This window comes from Nomascus leucogenys, chromosome 20, assembly GCF_006542625.1.
Source record: "Nomascus leucogenys isolate Asia chromosome 20, Asia_NLE_v1, whole genome shotgun sequence".
In the NCBI taxonomy this organism is placed as follows: domain Eukaryota; kingdom Metazoa; phylum Chordata; class Mammalia; order Primates; family Hylobatidae; genus Nomascus; species Nomascus leucogenys.
In genome coordinates this window covers 27,481,784-27,502,363 of record NC_044400.1, presented here as the reverse complement: position 1 = coordinate 27,502,363, position 20,580 = coordinate 27,481,784, and the positions used below count along the sequence as shown (strand labels likewise).

The window sequence follows — 20,580 nt, the reverse complement described above, 5'->3', positions numbered from 1 at the left end:
GCAAATTGTTCGTTGCTCAATTAAACTCTTTTAAATTTAATTTAGCCGAAGTTTTAATTTTATTACAGCTTTGTACAAAAGGGGCAATGAAAAACGTGCTGCTAAGGGACAGAGGCAACTTGACTGCAGAACCTGTGCATCCAAGGAGCTTGCAGAGAACTGCAGACCCACCGAACCCTCTGCACTTTTGTGAAGGAGTTCAGCAAAGAGAAGGGACCATTCACATGAACCATTAGCTAAACAACAATATCAAATCAAAAGGTCATAGTAGAATTCACAGGTATCTCAGAAAGTCTTTTAAAAGTCAGTAGTATATTTAGGATAAATCACAATGCAAAAAATATATACACATTTTTATAATTTTTTGGCAATTTCCCAGTTTTTTTTTCTTTTTGAAACAGAGTTCTCACTGTGTCACCCAGGCACTGCAGCCTCGACTTCCTGGGCTCAAGCGATCCTCCCACCTCAGTCCCCCTAGCAGCTGAGACTACAGGTGCGCACCACCACGCCCGGCTAATTTTTGTATTTTTAGTAGAGACGGGGTTTCACCATGTTGGCCAGGCTGGCCTTAAAGTCCTGAGCTCAAGCAATCCACCTGCCTCAGCCTCCCAAAGTGCTGAGATTACAGGCATAAGCCACCATGCCCAGCCAATTTCCCAGTTTTCTATGATGATTTCTTATTTCTAATAAAAGTAGCACGAGTCAAAAAGGAGGAAAACATACAAAATGTATCATGAAGCAATGATACAGACATTTAAATATTCCCTGCAACTCCCACCGTACCTCTGACAGAACATCAGGCAGTATCAACTATATTCCCTCCCCTCCTTCCAATGTGTATTTTTTAAATGAAGATTAAAGCCAAGGTTCTCCTTCTCCTTCTGGAGTCGGCTCACAAATGCTTGTGCCAACCCCACTTCCTTTTTCCTCAGTGAAGGTAGTTGGGGAAATATTCCTCTTTCTGTTTTCAGTTTAAGGAAAGGTTACAGGCCGGGCACGGTGGCTCACGCTTGTAATCCCTGCACTTTGGGAGGCCGAGGCGGGCGGATCACGAGGTCAGGAGATCGAGACCACGGTGAAACCCCGTCTCTACTAAAAATACAAAAAAAAAAAAATTAGCTGGGCGTGGTGGCGGGCGCCTGTAGTCCCAGCTACTCAGGAGGCTGAGGCAGGAGAATGGCGTGAACCCGGGTGGCGGAGCTTGCAGTGAGCCGAGATTGCGCCACTGCACTCCAGCCTGGGCGACAGAGCAAGACTCCATCTCAAAAAAAAAAAGGAAAGGTTACACCTGCTTGGTGATACAGGCAGGCCACAGCCCAAGAACCTGGGCACCCATTTCACCAGTTTTATAAAAAAATATAAAGTCATGTCCTTGTTCTTTGAGGGGGTGGGACAGTACATAAGACAGGCTTCCCAAGTTCCTGGGCAGGACTCCTGTCGTTAATCCACTCATGCCCACCTCCAGGGCTGATCCCAGGAACACTGACGGCCAAACTCTCTTGGGAACAGCTGAAGAAAGCGAAACTGGGTCCATCCCTGCTGATCCTTTGTTCTTTGTCTTGGATATTTGAGAGTTAACGTCTAGATGCAAAGAAATAAAGTCCAAACACTAACACTGGCTGATTTTGAGTCTTTGCTCTGGCGGGGCGCGGTGGCTCACGCCTGTCATCCCAGCACTTTGGGAGGCTGAGGCGGGTGGATCACCTGAGGTCAGGAGTTCGAGACCAGCCTGGCCAACATGGTGAAACGCCATCTCTACTAAAAATACAAAAATTAGCCGGGCATGGTGGCGGGCACCTGTAATCTCAGCTACTCAGGAGGCTGAGGCAGGAGAATCACTTGAACCTGAGAGGCAGAGGTTGCAGTGAGCTGAGATCGCACTACTGCACTCCAGCCTGGGCAACACAGCAAGACTCCATCTCAAAAAAAAAAAAAAAATGAGTCTTTGTTGTGTTGGTGCTGGGTCTAATAATGTATCAAAGTAGAAGGGCCCAGTCCATCAACTGTGCTTTCAAAGCAACCCTTTAAATGATTACAACAACCTTGCTGTCTTCCCCCAGAAAGTAAAAGCAAACATCCTGCCCTTTGTACTTCCCAACTGTGAAAAATTATCTGGCTTGACTTCCATTGTCAGGGTGAACAAAGGGTTCCTCAAAGGAAGCTCTGACAGCAGGGACGGGGCACAGGAAGCTGAAGGGAAATCTTTCTGACTTCTGAACTGGTCTTGCTGGCAGGTCCAGCTGGTGGGTCCAGACAGCGAGGCCAGCAGTCGATCATGAAAAAACACAGCTGCAACGGATGAACGCACAACTCTAGCCAGAGCAGATGGCTGTGGGTAAATGTTAATTAATATTAAATGACACCAGATGATCATGAGTAACTGATGTAAGGGTCAGGCTAAATAGGTTACTTCCTTTGTCATTTTTTTTCTAACAAGCCCAACTTTCTTCTATGGGGATTCTACATATTTTCATAGGCTTATTTTCCTTCAGCCAAAAACCTTAAAGTCCTCATAGTAAGTAAAGGATCTCTAGTGCAGTAGGAGAGAAAGCACGGTGCATCTGTCACATAACGGCCCCAGCTCCTGCTTGGGCAGACTGGACACAGGCCTCTGGCTCCTCCCATGTTCTTGATGTCTTCAATCATGTCCCTGGGCTCCCTCTTCATCACAGTCACAGTTCCAAGATCTACTCTATATCTAAAAGACTCCCTCACCTCCAGCCTCAGGCACCCAAAATTCTAGTCCAAAAAGTACAGCCAGCCATGCAACATCTAGCACAGTAAACTCAACACTTGCAAAATTGAACTTCTCATCTTCTCCTCTTCCCCCAGAAACTAGCTCCACTTTTCCCATGGATATTCTTTCAGAAGCTCAGGCAGCTTTTCACTTCTCTCAGCCCCTACTGTCTATCCCAACTCCATCAGTCAGCAAGTTTGGCCAGTTCTCTCTCTGCAGTGCACTCCATCTGCCCTTACCCAGTCATGCCTATCACCAGCTACCCAATCTGACCCTTACCTCAAAGACAGCAAGAGCTTGCTCACAGGTGTCCCTGCCTTTGGTCTCTCCCCATTGGTAACATGATAGATGCAGGATTCAAAACTAGGACTATCAGACTCTAAAGCTGCTCCCTCCTCTCCTCAAAAAAACCCTTCAGTCCTCCAATGCCTACCATTCAAAGTCCAAACTCCCTAACCCCCTAGTTCAAGCTTTCCTAAATCTAACAATCCAACCTTGCCAGTTCCTCCTCGACTCACATGGGTGACATCCCTAACCCCATTAAATGTGATACGTTTCCACGTTGGTGTCAATTATTCTGCCCCAACCAAAATGACCTTCTCCTGGTTCCATGCTTGTCTAAATCTCACCTCTTTCAGTGGCGGCTCACGCCTGTAATCCCAGCACTTTGGGAGGCCAAGGCGGGTGGATGGCCTGAGGTCAGGAGTTCGAGACCAGCCTGGGCAACATGGTGAAACTCCGTCTCTACTAAAAATACAAAAATTAGCTGGGTGTGGTGACACACACCTATAGTCCCAGCTACTCAGGAGGCTCAGGCAGGAGAATTGCTTGAACCCAGGAGGTGGAGGTTGCAGTGAGCCAAGATTGTGCCACTGCACTCCAGCCTGGGCAACAGCGTAAGACTCTGTCTCAAAAAGAAAAAAAAACTCACTTCTTTCATGACCTAGTTCAAGCTACAGCTCCTAAACTATAGCAATTATTCACAAGTTATTTAGAAATTAAGTACTGTGACTATGACATCTTGTCTGTTATTGTCTTGAATTTAAACTCCTAGTAGGGAACCCTCATATATTGCTGGTGGGAATTTAAAATAGTGCAGCCACTTTGGAAACAGATTGGCAGTTTCTTAAAAAACTAAACATAAACTTACCATTTTTACCACAGATTCCTAGGTACCTATCCAAAAGAAATAGAAACTTACGTTCACACACAGACTTGCATGCTAATGTTCAGAGCAGCATTATTCATAATAGCCAAAAAAATGGAAACTTAAATGTGTCGTCATGTGATGAATGTATAGATAAAATGTGGAATATCTGGCCGGACTCATGCCTGTAATCTCAGCACTTTGGGAGGCCGAGGCAGGCAAATCACCTGAGGTCAGGAGTTCGAGACCAGCCTGGCCAACATGGCAAAACCCACCTGGCCAAGATGGCGAAACCCTGTCTCTACTAAAAATACAAAAATTAGCTGGGCATGGTGGCGCACACCTGTAATCCCAGCTATTCGGGAGGTTGACGCAGGAGAATCGCTTGAACCCGACAGGCAAAGATTACAGAGAGCCGAGATCGTGCCACTGCACTCCAGCCTGGGTGATAGAGCAAGACTCTGTCTCAAAAAAAAGAAAATGTGAAATATCCAAACAATGGAATACTACTCAGCAATAAAAACAAACTAACATATGTTATGAACCTTTAAAACATTATGCTAGGTGAAAAGACATGAGATCATATACTGTAGGAGTCTATTTCTATGAAATATCCAGAAAAGGCAAATTTATAGAGATGAAAATTAGATTAGTGTCGCCTAGGGCTGGCAGTAGGAGCAGGGATATTTTGGGGAGATTAAAAAAAAGTTCTAAAACTGATTTATGGTGATGCTTCCACCACAAGGTAAATTAAATCACTGAATCATATACTTGATATGGGTCAATTTTACATGTGAATGTATTTCAATAAAGCTGTTAAAAACAGATCATAGTAGGCACTCAAATATTGGTTGAATATTTAACCTCTTACCTGTTTAATCTCTTTTCTCACCACCTCCTCCCCTGCAACTAGACCTAAACATCTTGAGGGTGAGGACCAAGTCTATTTATTTTCATGCTTATTTTTATGATAAACCACACTTAGCCCAAAGTTAAACATACACTTTGTGCTCTTAACTATTTGTGGATTTGATGTTTGCCTTGTCAGGCTATGAAGGGATGCCATGCAAGAGCATCCAGGAAGAAATGGTCGGTTGGAATGTCAAGGCAGAATAACTGGGTTCTGAATAGCAGCTCTTTCATTTCATAACTATGAACTCACAGCAAGTTAATTGCCCTCTCTAAGTCAAGTCTAAAATAGGGAAAATAGTAGTAGCTACCTCATAGAGTTGTCTTATGTAAGGACAAAATGAGATAACTAAACAGAATGTTTAGCCCAACGCATGGACCACATAGAGCTCGCTGAATGTTGGCTTAAAATGTAACACAAATCCAACGCAAATGCACACATACCAGAGAACTCTGCCAAACAGGAGAGTGGTCCTGGGGCATCTTCTCTCCCTCCCAAACCAATTGGTGTTTATGTGTATATGGAAATATTACAACTATATATTTAACAAATTGAACAAAACATAAGCCCAAACTTCAGTATTTTGTCTATCCATCCTGACTCTCATCCTACAAGATAGGATTTCACTACCTGACCCCCTTGTGGTTTAGCAGGGCCACATGTCTAGCTCTAAACAATGAATTGAGGCTGGGTGTGGTGGCTCACACCTGTAATCCCAACACATTGGGAGGCCAAGGTGGGAGGATCACTTGAGCCCAGGAGTTTGAGACCAGCCTGGGCAACATAGCGAAACCCTGTCTCTATAAAAAATTTTAAAACTTTTAAAAATTTTACAGGCCAGGCATGGTAGCCTGCACCTGTAGTCCCAGCTATTGATACTAGGGAGACTGAGGTGGGAGGATCGCTTGAGCCCAGGAGGTGAAGGTTGCAGTGAGCCCAGATTGCACTAATGCACTCCAGCCCTGGTGACAGAGCCAGACTATCTCCAAAAAAAAAAAAAAAAACAGTAATTGTCAGAGTGACCAGATCATGTATTTGTGCAAGACACTCCACAGCTCCCTCCCTCTCCCACTAAAACTAGCAATGGTCCAGTTAGTGGCTGCTGTCACCCTAAGGACAACATGGAACAGATCCCCAGCTAAGCTGCAATGGAGAGGGAATGTGAGTGAGAAACCTTGTTCTTTGCCTATGAGCTCTGGTGGTGTTCCCACAGGATAACCTAGCCTAACCTGACAGATTAGTCATGGAGCTCCCAGGCTGTAGATTATTTTAAATCCCTCACCCAAAAACTTAAGACCCTTTATTCCCTGGCTTCTGAAACAAGCCACTCTTCCCATTCGGTTAGCCTGACCATTTCTCCACTTTCTCATGGACTCCATTTCCTCTGCCTACCTTCTTAAGCCATGCTGTTAACCAAGAATTTGTCCCCAGCTTGTGACTCTTCTCATTCTACACGCTCTCCAGGGAGATCTTACCCACTTTTGATTTATCCACCTGCCGCTCCACAGTGTCATAAATCCAACACATCCAAAAGCAAATGCATCAGCTGCCCAGCCCCCTCCAGACATGCGATCTTCCTACACTCCTCACCCCAGTGAATGGCACCAAACCTGGGCCAGAAACCTGGCAGCGATGCTAGATTCCTCCCCTTCCTGTCCCATCTCGTCCCACTACCCACAGCACCCAGCCCACTCATTCAACCAACCAGTCCTGGTAATTTTACCGCCCTTAAATGTTTGCTATTGCTGTTGCTGTTGTCCAGGGGAAGGGATATTGTTTATTTCTGCTTGTTTGATGCTTATTACAGTAGACATTTAAAAAAAAAAAAAATTATTTTAGGCTCAGAGAAAGTCTTATTTTGGTGTCAGCCCTGACTGTGGTGCTCTACCTGAAAAGGAGGACAAACAGTTTAATCCAGACCAAGAAACAAGCAAATTTTAATTTCTGAGTACACAATTATGAAACTATGCCAGTAGCAACCTGCATGTTTGTCTCATCTCTTTAGCCACTTAAGGTCTCAAAACACTGCCAAAGCTTCCTTCTCTATTAAACTCCCTTAAGCATTACTCATATTATTATTCAAGTTTAAGATGTGACAAATCTCCCCAAGTGTGTATGGCTGGTTCTCTTCTTATAAATGAATCCATAAGACAGTGTCCCCTAATTCATCTCTATTTTCTCTAACCTGCTTGATTTTCTAAAATTGGAAAAAAGTAATTCCGGTATACTAAAACCAGAGCCCAGGTTTCTCAACATCTTCAGTTAAATGACTTTTAATTCCCCAATCAAGGTATAACACACAAATGTTATCTGCGCTTTACAGTATAGAACTCTGAGCGGCTGGTATCTTTTGGTTAGTGTAACCATTACACAGCAGTATCTGCTTGTCACCCCAGTCTTCTTTAGCCTCAAAAAATATTCAGAATTTGTTATGCACATGGGATATTTCTTACAGCAGCACACTCACTTACAAAAAGACCAAAAAAAAATTTATTGCTTTACAACAAGCCAGCAACAAACACAACTCAATAGTTATAAACATGACACTTCTAAATCCTCAAATGGAATTCCAAGACCAGAGTGTGCTTCTCCACTTAAATAGCATTTGTTAAAACTGAAATCCACAACTTCTGGCAAGTACTTCAATATTCTCAAGCAGAATCAATACTTAAAGAGGTTAAAAAAAAAAAACTATTATCAAACGTATTGCCTTATGTGTGATGATCTAATTTAAAAGCCTTTCATGCTTGATCCTGGCAGTGCTATCACTGCACATTTTAAGTGACCATCATGGGCACTTTTAAGAACCTAACTTCACAAAAAGAGCTGTCACAAGAAAATTGTTCTAAAATCCCAATGCATAATAACTCATGCCTAATTTCAACTGCTTTCCTCGTAATGAAAAAATGTAGTCAGCCTTTAACTTGGCCTGATAAAAGCTGTGAAAGGTATACCAAATGGCCCCTTGTACAAACAGGAAGCCCAAATTGTTGATCAGGCAAGAAAAGGTGACACTTTTAGATACTTCGTATTATTCTGGAAAGCACTTTCCTTTCAGTGGGTGCAAAATAACTATGGATTAAGTCACCATTTTAATCATCTCAATTCAATAGCAAGAGTTTCCTGGCACATACTCTTAGTACTACTTGAAAATTGGGGCGTGGGGGGAAGATCACCAACAGTATTTACATGACTTGCCCCAAACTGTACATTTAAAACATGACTGTTGGGATAGTCACCAACAACCTGAAATTTCTTACTCTAAAACACATTGCCAAATCCCACTGATTTATTTTGTGTGTGCTTTCGTGTTTTTTGTTTTAATATAGAGATGGAGTCTCACTTTGTTGCCCAGACTGGTCTCGAACTCCTGAGCTCAAGCAATCCCCCTGCCTCGGCCTCCCAGTGTGCTGGGATTACAGGTGTGAGCCACCACACCCGGCCTGATTTATTTATAATTCACTATTTTATCTTTCTTCCAGACAAAGCAAAGCATTTTTCTCTAACAACATAATAGTCAGGATTTTGCTTATTAACTTACGTGGGTGGCTTTATACTCCCAGAACAAATGATCTAGCTGACTACTAGGAAAAAGGTTTCATAATTTAGGAATATATCACATCACCTGTTAGTTCCAAATGTACATGAAGACAATTTTTAATTGCTGCAATAGCAGAATATTAAGGCAACATCAGAAAGCAGAGGTGTTTTAAAACACTAAGCCCTACTCCCTGCCTGGTGGAGAACCAAATGATGTTACTAAATCCCTTAATACAAAAACTTTCCAAAATAATCTGTTGAGCTTGACTTTGCAGTTTAATCTTTTATATTTTGATGGCAGTGAGAGAACCTGGGGCTATAACTCCCTTGGCAAAAGAATTCAACATCTGATTTACTCACAATGCTTAAAATAAGGAAGGGAAAATATAAAATAAGTTTTCCTTGCTTGGCAACCGTCTTTTTAATTATCTATTTTTATACCGTATCCAGGCTATGCCTAGGTGTGGATGGCTAACTCGCATATAGAAAATATCAAGCATCACATCTGGAAGAATCACAAACGAGACAATGAACTTCTCAATCAGTACATCAACAGTCAAGGTAAGCAAGAAAAGGACTTTACCAAGAAACTAACATTTACACTTTTTGACAGAACTGAAATACACTGAATTACAGAGCAAATTCACTGAAACAACAAAGAAAATTCTGTAAATGTAAAGGCTATATTTTTTACCCCCAAAAAAGTGTTTCAATTCTGATACTCACACCACAACTGGTTAAGAAAATAAAGCGCAGTGTTTAGCAACTGGGCATCCTAACTACCGTAAGAGGCACTCTGTGCTCACCCCTTCCTGGCAACCGCTGAGGTCAGCAAGGCCAGGAGCAAGGAGAGCCTCCTATTTTTCAACACAAGCTGCTGCCGTCTCCTTATTGAAGCCCCGGATGGAGAGATCATAGACAACCTCCTCTACTTTCTTCACGTCATATTTCAATCCGTCGTAGCGCTTCCTCAGGGAGTCATTTTTCAGGTTGAGAAGGCGGAAACCGGAATCCAGCTCATTGATAAAGGTGGAGATGTGGAGGGGTCGGGAGTAGTCTCCAGCAGTCACGCTGTTGACAGACAGCCTCGACTGTACCAGGAAAGAGAAAACAGGGGCTTATTACAACATGGCTCCTCCTCAGCGCATCTTCCTCTGAATCACAACCAGAAGAACCGCAAGCCTAGACAGCTACGCTGATGTTCTATCTCAGGGTACACGCAAGACAAGACAGGAGCTTCTCTGAAAATAATCCCACTGAAAATGAGACCATTTCTGCCAAGTAAAATTTAATATTACTAACATCTAAAATTTCTCTAATTTCTTAGACTGGCTATTGCATAATAAAGTGTTACATTACACAAGCATCTTTACAGCTCATCTGCTATCATATCGAAGAAATAAACGACAAAGTAATCACAGCAGCTCCACTATCTCTTCCAACCTCGGCCATATGGTGGGCTCACATTTCTAGAGCCCATCTACTAAGCTGCAACTCCAGTCATCTAGAATCAAGTAAGGCAGACTTGGGATAAGAATCTGAAATTAAGTCAGTGTAACCCTGTCTTGAAGGAGAACTAAGATTGATTTCAAGACCCAACTCAAGACTCCCCTTCTCGGTGTCAGTATACAACCCCCCACTGCTCCATTTGACTGGCTTTAAAAAATATATTAAAATAATAAAAAAGATTCCCCTTTCTGTAAAATCCTCTCCACTTTTCCAGGCTTACCTACACCACCCCTTTAGTGCATTCTCAACATACGGGTTTTTTTTGGTCTCACATATGGGTTTTTTGTTGGTTTGTTTTTAACATAAATAGAGAAGGGGTCTTGCTTTGTTGCTTAGGCTGGTGTGGAACTCCTGGCCTCAAGTGATCCTCCCACCTTGGCCTCCAAAACTGCCAGGATTACAAGCGTAAGCCACTGCGCCCGGCCCCAACATGTATGGTCCTAAAGACACCTTACACTTAACAACTAATACTAACAAGATGCTTCATGTTTACTGGTCAGGTGTCTCCAACAAGCCAGACAAGTGGTACAGCCTGCAACTGGACCCCATTATCCATTCTCACCATCTTCCTCAGGTTTTCAGTGCACACATACCCACTCCAATAGACTCCATTTCCGCCTCCCCTGCAGGCAAGGCACCAGAATGTTAACAGAAGTTGTGTGTACAACTTCAAAGAAATGTCCTTAAAGCGGGAGGGCATACCGTTTCCCCTATTTCCTCCTACTGCTGGCTAGAGTGAAGATGTGACTAGAGCAACAGTTCTGGAACATAAGAAAGAAGCTGAAGCTAGAAGAACCTAGGGCCAAAGATCAAGGAATCATCAGACCAGCCCTGGACTGCTTTCCTCTGGAGCAAGGACAAGCAAACTTTTTCTTAACGAGCCAGATAGTAAATATTTACACCTCTGCAGACTGGCACAGTCTCTATCACAACTACTCAATTTTGCTACTGACAGCTTTTTTTTTCTTTAGACTTTACAGGGTAATTTCCCTAGATAGTGATTAAAGGAATAAAGGATTAGAATAACTTATTTATGTAGACAAATGAGTGCCCAAAACAATTACATGAATTAACAGTTACCAGGAATAGATGTTTTGCCACTACCCTAAAAGGAAGAGGTCTTACCATCTGTCAAAAATTCTTAACTCAGTAAGTATGCATTCATCATTTGATCTGGCTTTTCTCTGATGCCTAGTAAACTGTAACACATACAGTGCCAGTCAGTGACTACCTGGTGACTGAGAGATGGCTTAGAAAAGAATTAAGACGTTCTGAATTTTGGTACCCATTTTAAAAACAGACAGTGGGCCGGGCATGGTGGCTCATGCCTATAATCCCAGCACTTTGGGAGGCCGAGGTGGGCAGATCACGAGGTCAGGAGATCGAGACCATCCTGGCTAACACGGTGAAACCCCATCTCTACTAAAAATACAAAAAAAAATTAGTTTGGTGTGGTGGCGGGCGCCTGTAGTCCCAGCTACTCGGGAGGCTCAGGCAGGAGAATGGCGTGAACCCGGGAGGCGGAGCTTGCAGTGAGCCGAGATCACGCCACTGCACTCCAGCCTGGGCAACAGAGTGAGACTCCGTCTCAAAAAAAAAAAAAAAAAAAAAAAAAAAAAAACTGACAGTGAAGCAGAAAGATCGAAAAAGCAACCAGCAAGTTACTGAGCTTACCAGTTCACTGGCAAGAATTAGAACTCCTGAGAGATAATCTTCTACATCCAGATGAAATCCTTTCTCCCGATCTGGCTCAACTAAAAAACACATCAAAATAAAGACATGCTGTGAATGCAAGTTAAGCCTCAGAATATAAAAATATACACATAATTTCTCCCAAAGTAAGTGAAGACAGGATGAATCTTTTAAAAACTGGCTTTTTAATATATTCACACCCTTGGCAACTAGACCTCACTATGGATTTTTTGAGCTCTTAAGCAAAATTCAATTCAGTCTTCCCTCAAACATACTATCAAAAACGGTATCTAGTTGTGTCAGAGAATATACTTCTTGTTAGAAAGCGCATGAGAAAGCATTTAAGAAAGGAGTTATGATATTTGCAACTTTCAAGTGGCTGACAAAGACACACACAAAATGAGAAGATTAAGCAGATGCAGCAAAATGTTAACAAGTGGTAAATCTAAGTGGTGTGTAAACAGGTATTCGTTGTACTATTCTTTCAATTTTTCTGTAGGCTTGAAATTTTAAAAAATTCAATTTTAAAAACTAAAGCAAGTGCAAATGTGTTTGCCAGTGTTATTTTTAGCTTTTACATTTCCAAGCAGAGTCGGCCCTCTGCGCTAACCAACTATGGATAGAAAATATTTGGAAAAAGGCCAGGCGCGGTGGCTCATGCCTGTAATCCCAGCACTTTGGGAGGCTGAGGCGGGCGGATCACCTGAGGTCAGGAGTTCAAGACCAGCCTGACCAACATGGAGAAACCTCATCTCTACCAAAAATACAAAATTAGCCAGGTGTGGTGGTGCATGCCTGTAATTCCAGCTACTCAGGAGGCTGAGGTAGGAGAATTGCTTGAACCCAGGAGGTGGAGGTTGTGGTGAGCTGAGATTGCGTCATTGCACTACAGCCTGGGCAACAAGAGCAAAACTCCATTTCGGGGAAAAAAAAAAAAAATACAAAAAATTAGCTGGGTGTAGTGGCAGGCACCTATAATCCCAGCTACTCGGGAGGCTGAGGCAGGAGAATCACTTGAACCTGGGAGGTGGAGGTTGCAGTGAGCGGAGATTGCGCCACTGCACTCCAGCCTGGGCAACAGAGTGAGACTCTGTCTCAAAAAAAAAAAAATATTTACATAGCACTTATACTGTATTAGATATTTTAAGAAATCTAGAGATGATTTAAAGTATGTGGGAGGATGTGGATAGGTTATATGCAAATACTACACCAGTTATATAAGGGACTTGAACATCCTCAGATTTGGGTATTGGGAGAGCTCTGGAAGCAATCATCCTCAGATACCAAGCTACAACTGTAAGTGGTTTTTAGTTAATTCTTGTTTGTTTTAATAAACAAAGTACAACCACCCTTTCCACCAAAAACTAAGCAACCATGCCTGATTCTGCAGATCCCACTAATAAAGACACTTACTGCCAAGAATTTCTGTAACCGCTTCTCGAGTCACTAGTGTTTCTGTTTCCAAATACACAACAAATGCTGCCAAGAAGACCAAGCGCTGCAACACAAACCTCCAGTGCTCATGAAATCTGCATGAAAATAAGCACATTTAGCCTCCAAGGTTAGGGACCTTCAGAGAGATGGGTTTAACACAGCCACGTTCAAATGGTTTTTCAAATAAAATCTTACACAAACCCCCAATATATAAAGAGAAATACGACATTTAGCATAAATTTTACAAGTTCAAATTTATAACAATTATTTAAGTTTAATCAGTGAGAAATATGGTCTAATTTTGACGAGTATGAAAATTTACGCTGGGTGCAATGGCTCACGCCTGTAATCCCAGCACTTTGAGAAGCAGAGGCAGGTTGATCACCTGAGGTAAGGAGTTCAAGACCAGCCTGGCCAACATGGCAAAACCCCGTCTCTATTAAAAATACAAAAATTAGCCAGGCGTGGTGGCAGGCGCCCATAGTCCCAGCTACTCGGGAGGCTGAGGCATGAGAATTGCTTGAACCCGGGAGGCAGAGGTTGCAGTGAGCAAGATCACACCACTGCACTCCACCCTGAGTGACAGAGTGAGACTCTGTCTCAAAAAAAAAAGACAGAAAAAAAGAAAACAACTGAAGATTACAGATGACAAGAGCAATTGTGCTTTCTAAATTTTATCAGTAAGAACAATGATACTGCTCTGAAAAAAATAAAAATTTGCAACTGATGATTGAAGACAACTGCAGTTATATATCATCCTCAACATATTCCTACATTTTGATTTGAGTGCAGAATACCAAAACAATTCTGATTCACAAAATTACCATTTGCAATCACTAAACAAATGGACTTAAAATAGAATACTGAGCTAGAAGCCTGAAAAAAGGAAATTTTACAACCTGTGGATATTTACGCAATGCCTCCAGATTTTCAAATGTGGCAGTACATTCACAAAAAGGTCTCAATATAATGCAGGTCACACAAACCCTTCCTTCTGAAGGCCAAATCCAGCCAGAGGGCAGCCTGTGTGTGACCTCCAGAGAAGGTGGTCTCTAAAGACCCCACCTGTCCTACTGTCCTACCTCTCTCTGTGCTTCAGCTATTACAACAGCAGTCCCTGACCTTTTCAGCACCAGGGACCAGTTTCGTGGAAGACAATTTTTCCATAGAAGGCGGGCGGATGGTTTCAGGATGAAATTGTTCCACTTCAGATCATCAGGTATTAGATTCTCAAGAGGAGCACGCAATCTAGATCTCTCTCGTGCACAGTCCACAATAGGGTTCGCACTACTATAAGAATCGAATGCTGCCACCAATCTGACAGGAGGTGGAGCTCAGGCAGTGTTGCAAGTGATGGAGAGCAGCTGTAAATACAGATGAAGCTTCACTCGTTCACCCATGGCTCACCTCCTTCTGTGCGTCCCAGTTCCTAACAGGCCACAGACCAGTACCAGCCCATGGCCTGGGAGTTGGGAATCCCTGCCTTACAGCAAGGACAAACAAATCTTTTCTGTAAAGGGCCAAGTAGTAAATATTTTAGGCTTTGTGGGCCACTTTCACTGTTACATATTCTTATCTGGGATTTTCTTTTTTTTAACATCTCTTGAAAACACAAAAGCAATTCTTAGCTCCCAGAGGCAGCAGCCACTAGTGGTTTGTCAACCTCTGCCTTAAAAGAATATTCTCATAAGGTTATACTATCCACCCCTGAAAATACTCATCCTATTTACTGTTGATTCCGATGCAGTTTTTCCCAGTTTAACACCTATGAAACCAAGAGACATTTCACAATCCATGTTTCACAATTTTTTTTTTTTTTTAGATGGAGTCTCACTCTGTTGCCCAGGCTGGAGTGCAATGGCACGATCTCAGCTCACTGCAACCTCCGCCTGCCTGGTTCAAGTGATTCTCCTGCCTTAGCCTCTGAAGTGGCTGGGGTTACAGGCATAAGCCACCATACCTGGCTAATTTTCGTATTTTTAGGAGAGACGGGGTTTCGCCATGCTGGCCAGGCTGTCTCAAACTCCTGACCTCAGGTGATCTGCCCGCCTTGGCCTCCCAAAGTGCTAGGATTACAGACGTGAGCCACCACGCCTGGCCCATGTTTCACATTTATGACTGGCAAAATTTTCCTTCCCTACTGGTACATAAAATAATGGTGTATCTTAAAATCAACAGTGTTGATTTTAGTAAGAAGACATAGCATAAAATATTAGCTAATTACATCACTTGGCAGTGAAATTCAAGCTTCAAAGTAAAACTCGACTCCATATATATACTGCCACCTAATCTCATTATTTCACTAACTATAGTTCATCCAATTTCACGAGAAACTCGAATATAGCAAAAAGATATTCTCACTTTTGACCCTCATACCACATTTTCTAATTGTTTTACTGCAAAAGTAATACATGTTCCTTAAGACTTAGAAAGTAAAAAGAAGAAAAAAATAAAAGCACCAATTTTTGTCATGACCATTGTTAGTTCGGTTCTTTCTCTTTTTGTTACTTCCACACAGGATGTTTGCCTAGTTGTAAGCAATCATTTGGTACACATAATTTTTCTCCTTTTTTTTACTTAACATTATAAAATAATGCCATTTTTCTTACAAACCTGTAATACTGTTCAGCAGGAAATTTGGTCTTCAAAGATGTTAGATGTGTTTTTACTGTACCAAAATGTTCTCGAGCTTTCAAACACCTCTTTGGAACTAATCACAAAAGATAACCAAATGTAATAATGAAAAACTTAACCAAATTTCAAAGACAGTTCTTGCTTAATAATCTAAGTAATCTATCTGGAAATTAATCAACAAAAAAACCTCACAACTAATGTACACATCTGTGCTTTTCAACCTGGCTTTCAAAATATCATCCCCAGTTTCCCTACTAATTAGCTATACTGAAAAATAAACAACTTGCTAAAAGGGAATATATTAGGAGACACACTGGTAATTGGTTTGGTTGTCATAAATAACGTCATCCTTAAGGAGCTGCACACCAGCTGCTATTCCTGTTCACTCCTCAGAGGATGCCTAAAATTGGATTGCTTCTTCCTCCCATATTTGGCAGAAAAAAGCCTTTACCAAGTATTCACAATCAGGATGACCAACTCCGTATCATTAAGAAAAATCACTTGCCTCTGGCACATGTAAATGCATTATTATATCAGTCTTGTATCTGAAAATATACTTCAGCTCCTTTAGCTGTGCTGGCTATACCTTACAATGAAGGTTCCATGTCTAAACTTGACATATTTTATTTTCATTCAAGAGGCTGATTATAAACACATTAATTTGAGAACATTTTATACGGTTAATTTCATATTAAAAGGTATTCAATCACTGAAAGGCTGGATTCAAATACACACAGGTACATACACACACATACACACATACACACATACACACACACACACAAAGGGCCAAATAAAGTCTCTAGATAACACAAAAGAGTTACAAACCCTTGGGCCAGGTGCGGTGGCTCACGCCTGTAATCCCAGCACTTTGGGAGGCCCAGCCAGGCGGATCATCTGAGGTCAGGAGTGCAAGACCAGCCTGCCCAACAAAGTGAAACCCCATCTCTAATAAAAATACAAAAAAAAAAAGTAGCTGGGCGTGATGGCGGGCACCTGTAACACCAGCTACTAGGGAGGCTGAGGCAGGAGAACTGCTTGAACCCGGGAGGCAGAGGTTGCAGTGAGCTGAGATGGCGCCACTGCACTCCAGCCTGGGCAACAAGAGTGAAACTCCATCTCAGAAAAAAAAAATAATTAAAAAAATAATAATAAACCGTTTCCCCGCTTACCCTGAGAATACTGTGCTGGCAGAGAGCTGTACTTTTTTTTTCTAAACAGGAAATGGGTTAAGCAATTGTAATTATCATCAGTAGAATGCCTTCACAATAGAAAACATCTCTGTTTAAACCCTACTGTGTGGAAGTGGAAGAAAAATCAACCAAAATTATCAAATCACCTACTTCTTCAATTTTTACTCACCATAAAGCATGATAGCCATTTTTCATTATAAAACGTCTTCTGGATAGAAACTCTCCCTCTAAATAAGAGACTGATAATTGGATATAAAACAAAGAACTTACTGTCCTGAAACCCAGCACCCTGATGGACCCCTTGCAGTAGAGTTAAAATCTCTCGAGCTGTTTGTTCTAAACTCTGTACAACTTTTCTGATTTCCTAGAGAGAATTAAAAATAAAAATCAGATACTCAACAGAATTATTGTCATACACTCACCAAACACATTAGATAGCTTATGTGATCTATCATAACCAAGTTTGAATCCTGACTTTTCCACTTATTTCCTCTGTAAGACTTCAAAAAGTCACTAAAAAGCCTTAGATTCCTCAGATACCCTTTAAAGGATAATAGCCACCCATTCACCCCAAGTATTCAATTGGGACATTATAATGGATGACGTGTGTGAACGCAACTTGCAAAATGAAGAGTTAAATGCAATGCAAGAGTCGGGTATTTCTAATTCTTTTTCTTCTTTTTTCTTTTTTTTTGAGATGGAGTCTCGCTCTGTCACCCAGGCTGGAGTGCAATGGCGCGATCTCAGCTCACCGCAACCTCCGCCTCCCGGGTTCACGCCATTCTCCTGCTTCAGCCTCCCGAGTAGCTGGGATTACAGGCGTGCGCAACCATGCCCAGTTAATTTTCTTTTATATTTTTAGTAGAGACAGGGTTTCACCATGTTAGCCAGGCTGGTCTCAAACTCCTTACCTCAGGTGATCTGGCCGCCTGGGCCTCCCAAAATGCTGGAATTACAGGCATGAGGCGCCGCTTCCCCGCCTCTAATTCATTTTTAAAATATTCACTGAGCATACTTATGTGCGAGGCACTGTGTAAATACTGGGAAACCAAGCACACAATCCCTTCCCTCTGGCGGTTTAACATACAATGGGGGAGAAGATTTTTCTTTAAATCATCAACATTACACACATTAAAAAAAGTTAATGTGCTACTAGAAAACATAACAGGAAATAGATCGTTTAGACTGTGACGTCAATGAGATAAATACGAGACAATCAGGAAAAGAACGAGAAAGAAGCAAATTCCAGGAAAAGCAGAGGCAGGAAGCTATTTGGGGCACTAGAAAAGGTAAAGTGAACATCATACACAAAGACAGAGAGCATAAACGAGATTGAAGAGAGACCATGTGAGCCACAGTAGAGTCTGATTTTTTATCCCGTGTGGGATAGGAAACCATAGGAGAGTTTTAAGCAGGAGATCACATGTGCTTTTAAGACACCAACAAAAATACACGAAATGCTCATTCGCTGAAGACCAGGGGCTAATCGAGCCTTCGATATAAACAAGTGCTGAAAAGAAGGAAAACTGACACAAACGAGGCAAGTGATGCTGAGAAGCTGAGACTCGAACACGGGGAATCAGGACACAGCAGCAAAATTTGGGGCGGGGGCGGGGAGTGCCTAACCTAAAGCTAGAGGGGAAACAACCAACCCTCGGAGGAGTCCCCACCGCCCGAGACTGAGCGACAGAGGAGGGCCGGGCGAAGTGGCCCAACTAGGCATGGAAAGGCAAAGGGAATAGGGAAGGGAGGGGGCTCGCCTCTCGGATGTCCTGCTCGGCAGCCAAAAAGCCCTGCAGCTCCACGAAGATCTCGCTCACAGACATGGCGCCGGCTGCACAACAATCAGCCAGTGTAGCAAGGGCGGCCAAGGAAGTGGACTCCGGAGGCAACCAGCGCAATCAATCGCAACGGCCGCCGCTATCGCCGCGTCCCCCCGGTCTTACGCCACGACCGTCGCTGGGGTCCTCCGAGACTCGCGGCGCGCCGGAGGGCGGGCTGTCCGCCGCGCTGCCTGAGGCGCCGTCCGCTGCGTTCGGAACCGAGGCGCGCGTCCAAAGGGCAGAGGAGAGGGAGAGTGGGCGGGGCCTCAGTCTGAGGCCTTCAGACAGGCATCGCCAGAAACAACCTGCGAAGGCGGCCCTCGGAGCACGTGGGCCTGAGGGAGGGCGGGGACGGGCTAGTAGGTGGTGCGGGCAAGCGGGGCTGTTTAGCTTATATGTGTGTATTTATTTCATACACAACAACAGTTGGGGAAAATATTTCACAACGAAAGAGTATGCACAAAAAGCAGGTGCAGAAGAATGTAGAGAGAGTTCAGCCTTCGTGAGAAAGTAGGGGGCCAGTGCATTTACATTTCCAAAAAACGGAAAATAAAAGTAACGTATGTAGGACTGTGAGTAGGGAATGGATTGGGAACGAAAATTTTCTGTGCAAATCTTTTATTTTAATGTCTTCTCTGTATGGCTGTATTACCTATTTTTAAATTAAACGGATTTTTTAAGCGTGTGCGGTGGGATGTTTCTCTTTCCACTCACACCTTGCCCTAATTCCCCTTCCATGCCCTATAACGGTTTCCCCTTTGTTCTTGAAGTTATTTCATACGCAAATACTGTGTGTGTGTGTTCTTGAACAGTTATTCCATACACAAATACAGTGTGTGTGTGTTGCACTCTCCAGATGAATTGGAATGATTCTTATCAACTAAATTTAAATTTAATCAAACTAATTTATTGCTTGCTTTGTTTCTGACGTTAGTCTAAACTCTTCACATGAAGGATCATATTTAATTCTCATTATATGAGAATAATTTCATGTCCATGAAGAAGACAGTAAGACCACTAGCACCTACATTTTTAAAAAACTATCGGCCAGGCGCGGTGGCTCACACCTGTAATCCCAGCACTTTGGGAGGCCTAGGCGGGCAGATCATGAGGTCAGGAGTTCGAGACCAGCCTGACCAACATGGTGAAACTCCATCTCTACCAAAGATACGAAAATTAGCCAGCAACTGGGGAGACTGAGGCAGGAGAATCGCTTGAACCCGGGAGGCAGAGGTTGCAGTTGCCGAGATCACACCACTGCACTATAGCCTGGGCAACAGAAAGGCTCCGTCTCAAAAAATAAAAATAAAAAAACCCTTTCTTATCTCCTGTTTGTTCTCCCAAAACCCATTTGTCTGTCCTAAAGAATCCTATTGGTTCTCATACAAACTTTGGTCACCTCTCCGTTTTACCTACTGAGTTACGCACACAAGCCACTAACTGGTTTTTTGTTTCTTTGTTATTTTGTATGTTTTGTTTTTTTTGTTGTTGTTTTGTTCTGTTTCGTTTTTTGGTCTCATTACGTTGCCCAGCCTGGTCTTGAACTCCTGGGCTCAAGAAATCCTCCTGCCTTAGCCTTTCAAAATGCTGGGATTACAGGTATCAACCACTGCACCCAGACATAAACCTCTAACCATTTAGTAGGCTAGCTACTTATTTTGCTAGCATCCATGCAAATAAGCCTTTTTTGGGAGTGTCCTATAAAAAGTTTAATTAGACCCTATTAGTTGATGGTGTTGTTGAATTCTTATATGCCCATGCTGATTTTCTGTTCCGTTAAATCTGTCTTTTGTCAGTTTAATTTGCAGGCCCTGGCTGGGCATGGTGGCTCACACCTGTAATCCCACCACTTTAAGAGGCTAACAAGGAGGATCACTTGAGCCCAAGAGTTCGAAACCAGCCTGGGCAACATAGTGAGACCTCCATCTCTACAAAAAATGTTTTGAAAATTGGCTGAACAT

The 20,580-nt window shown here is 42.7% G+C and overlaps 1 protein-coding gene across 3 annotated transcripts; it reads right to left on the bottom strand.

Moving 5' to 3' along the window:
• Window positions 1–6,707: 6,707 nt before the first annotated feature.
• Window positions 6,708–19,373, bottom strand: TSN (translin). Of its 3 annotated transcripts, none has more exons than XM_003277182.4 (6): window positions 18,557–19,373; window positions 17,067–17,160; window positions 15,583–15,679; window positions 12,949–13,064; window positions 11,518–11,597; window positions 6,708–9,425 (listed from the first exon to the last, which is right to left on the bottom strand). In XM_003277182.4, exons 1-6 carry the CDS (start codon window positions 18,620–18,622, stop codon window positions 9,192–9,194), a joined length of 687 nt encoding a protein of 228 aa, XP_003277230.1. In that variant the 5' UTR covers window positions 18,623–19,373; the 3' UTR covers window positions 6,708–9,191. The 3 variants fall into 3 exon arrangements, with proteins under 3 accessions (XP_003277230.1, XP_030657300.1, XP_012353282.1); XM_030801440.1 differs by lacking the exon at window positions 18,557–19,373 and adding an exon at window positions 17,708–18,411; XM_012497828.2 differs by lacking the exon at window positions 11,518–11,597 and having other exon boundaries at window positions 9,352–9,425.
• Between the last annotated feature and the right edge of the window lie 1,207 nt (window positions 19,374–20,580).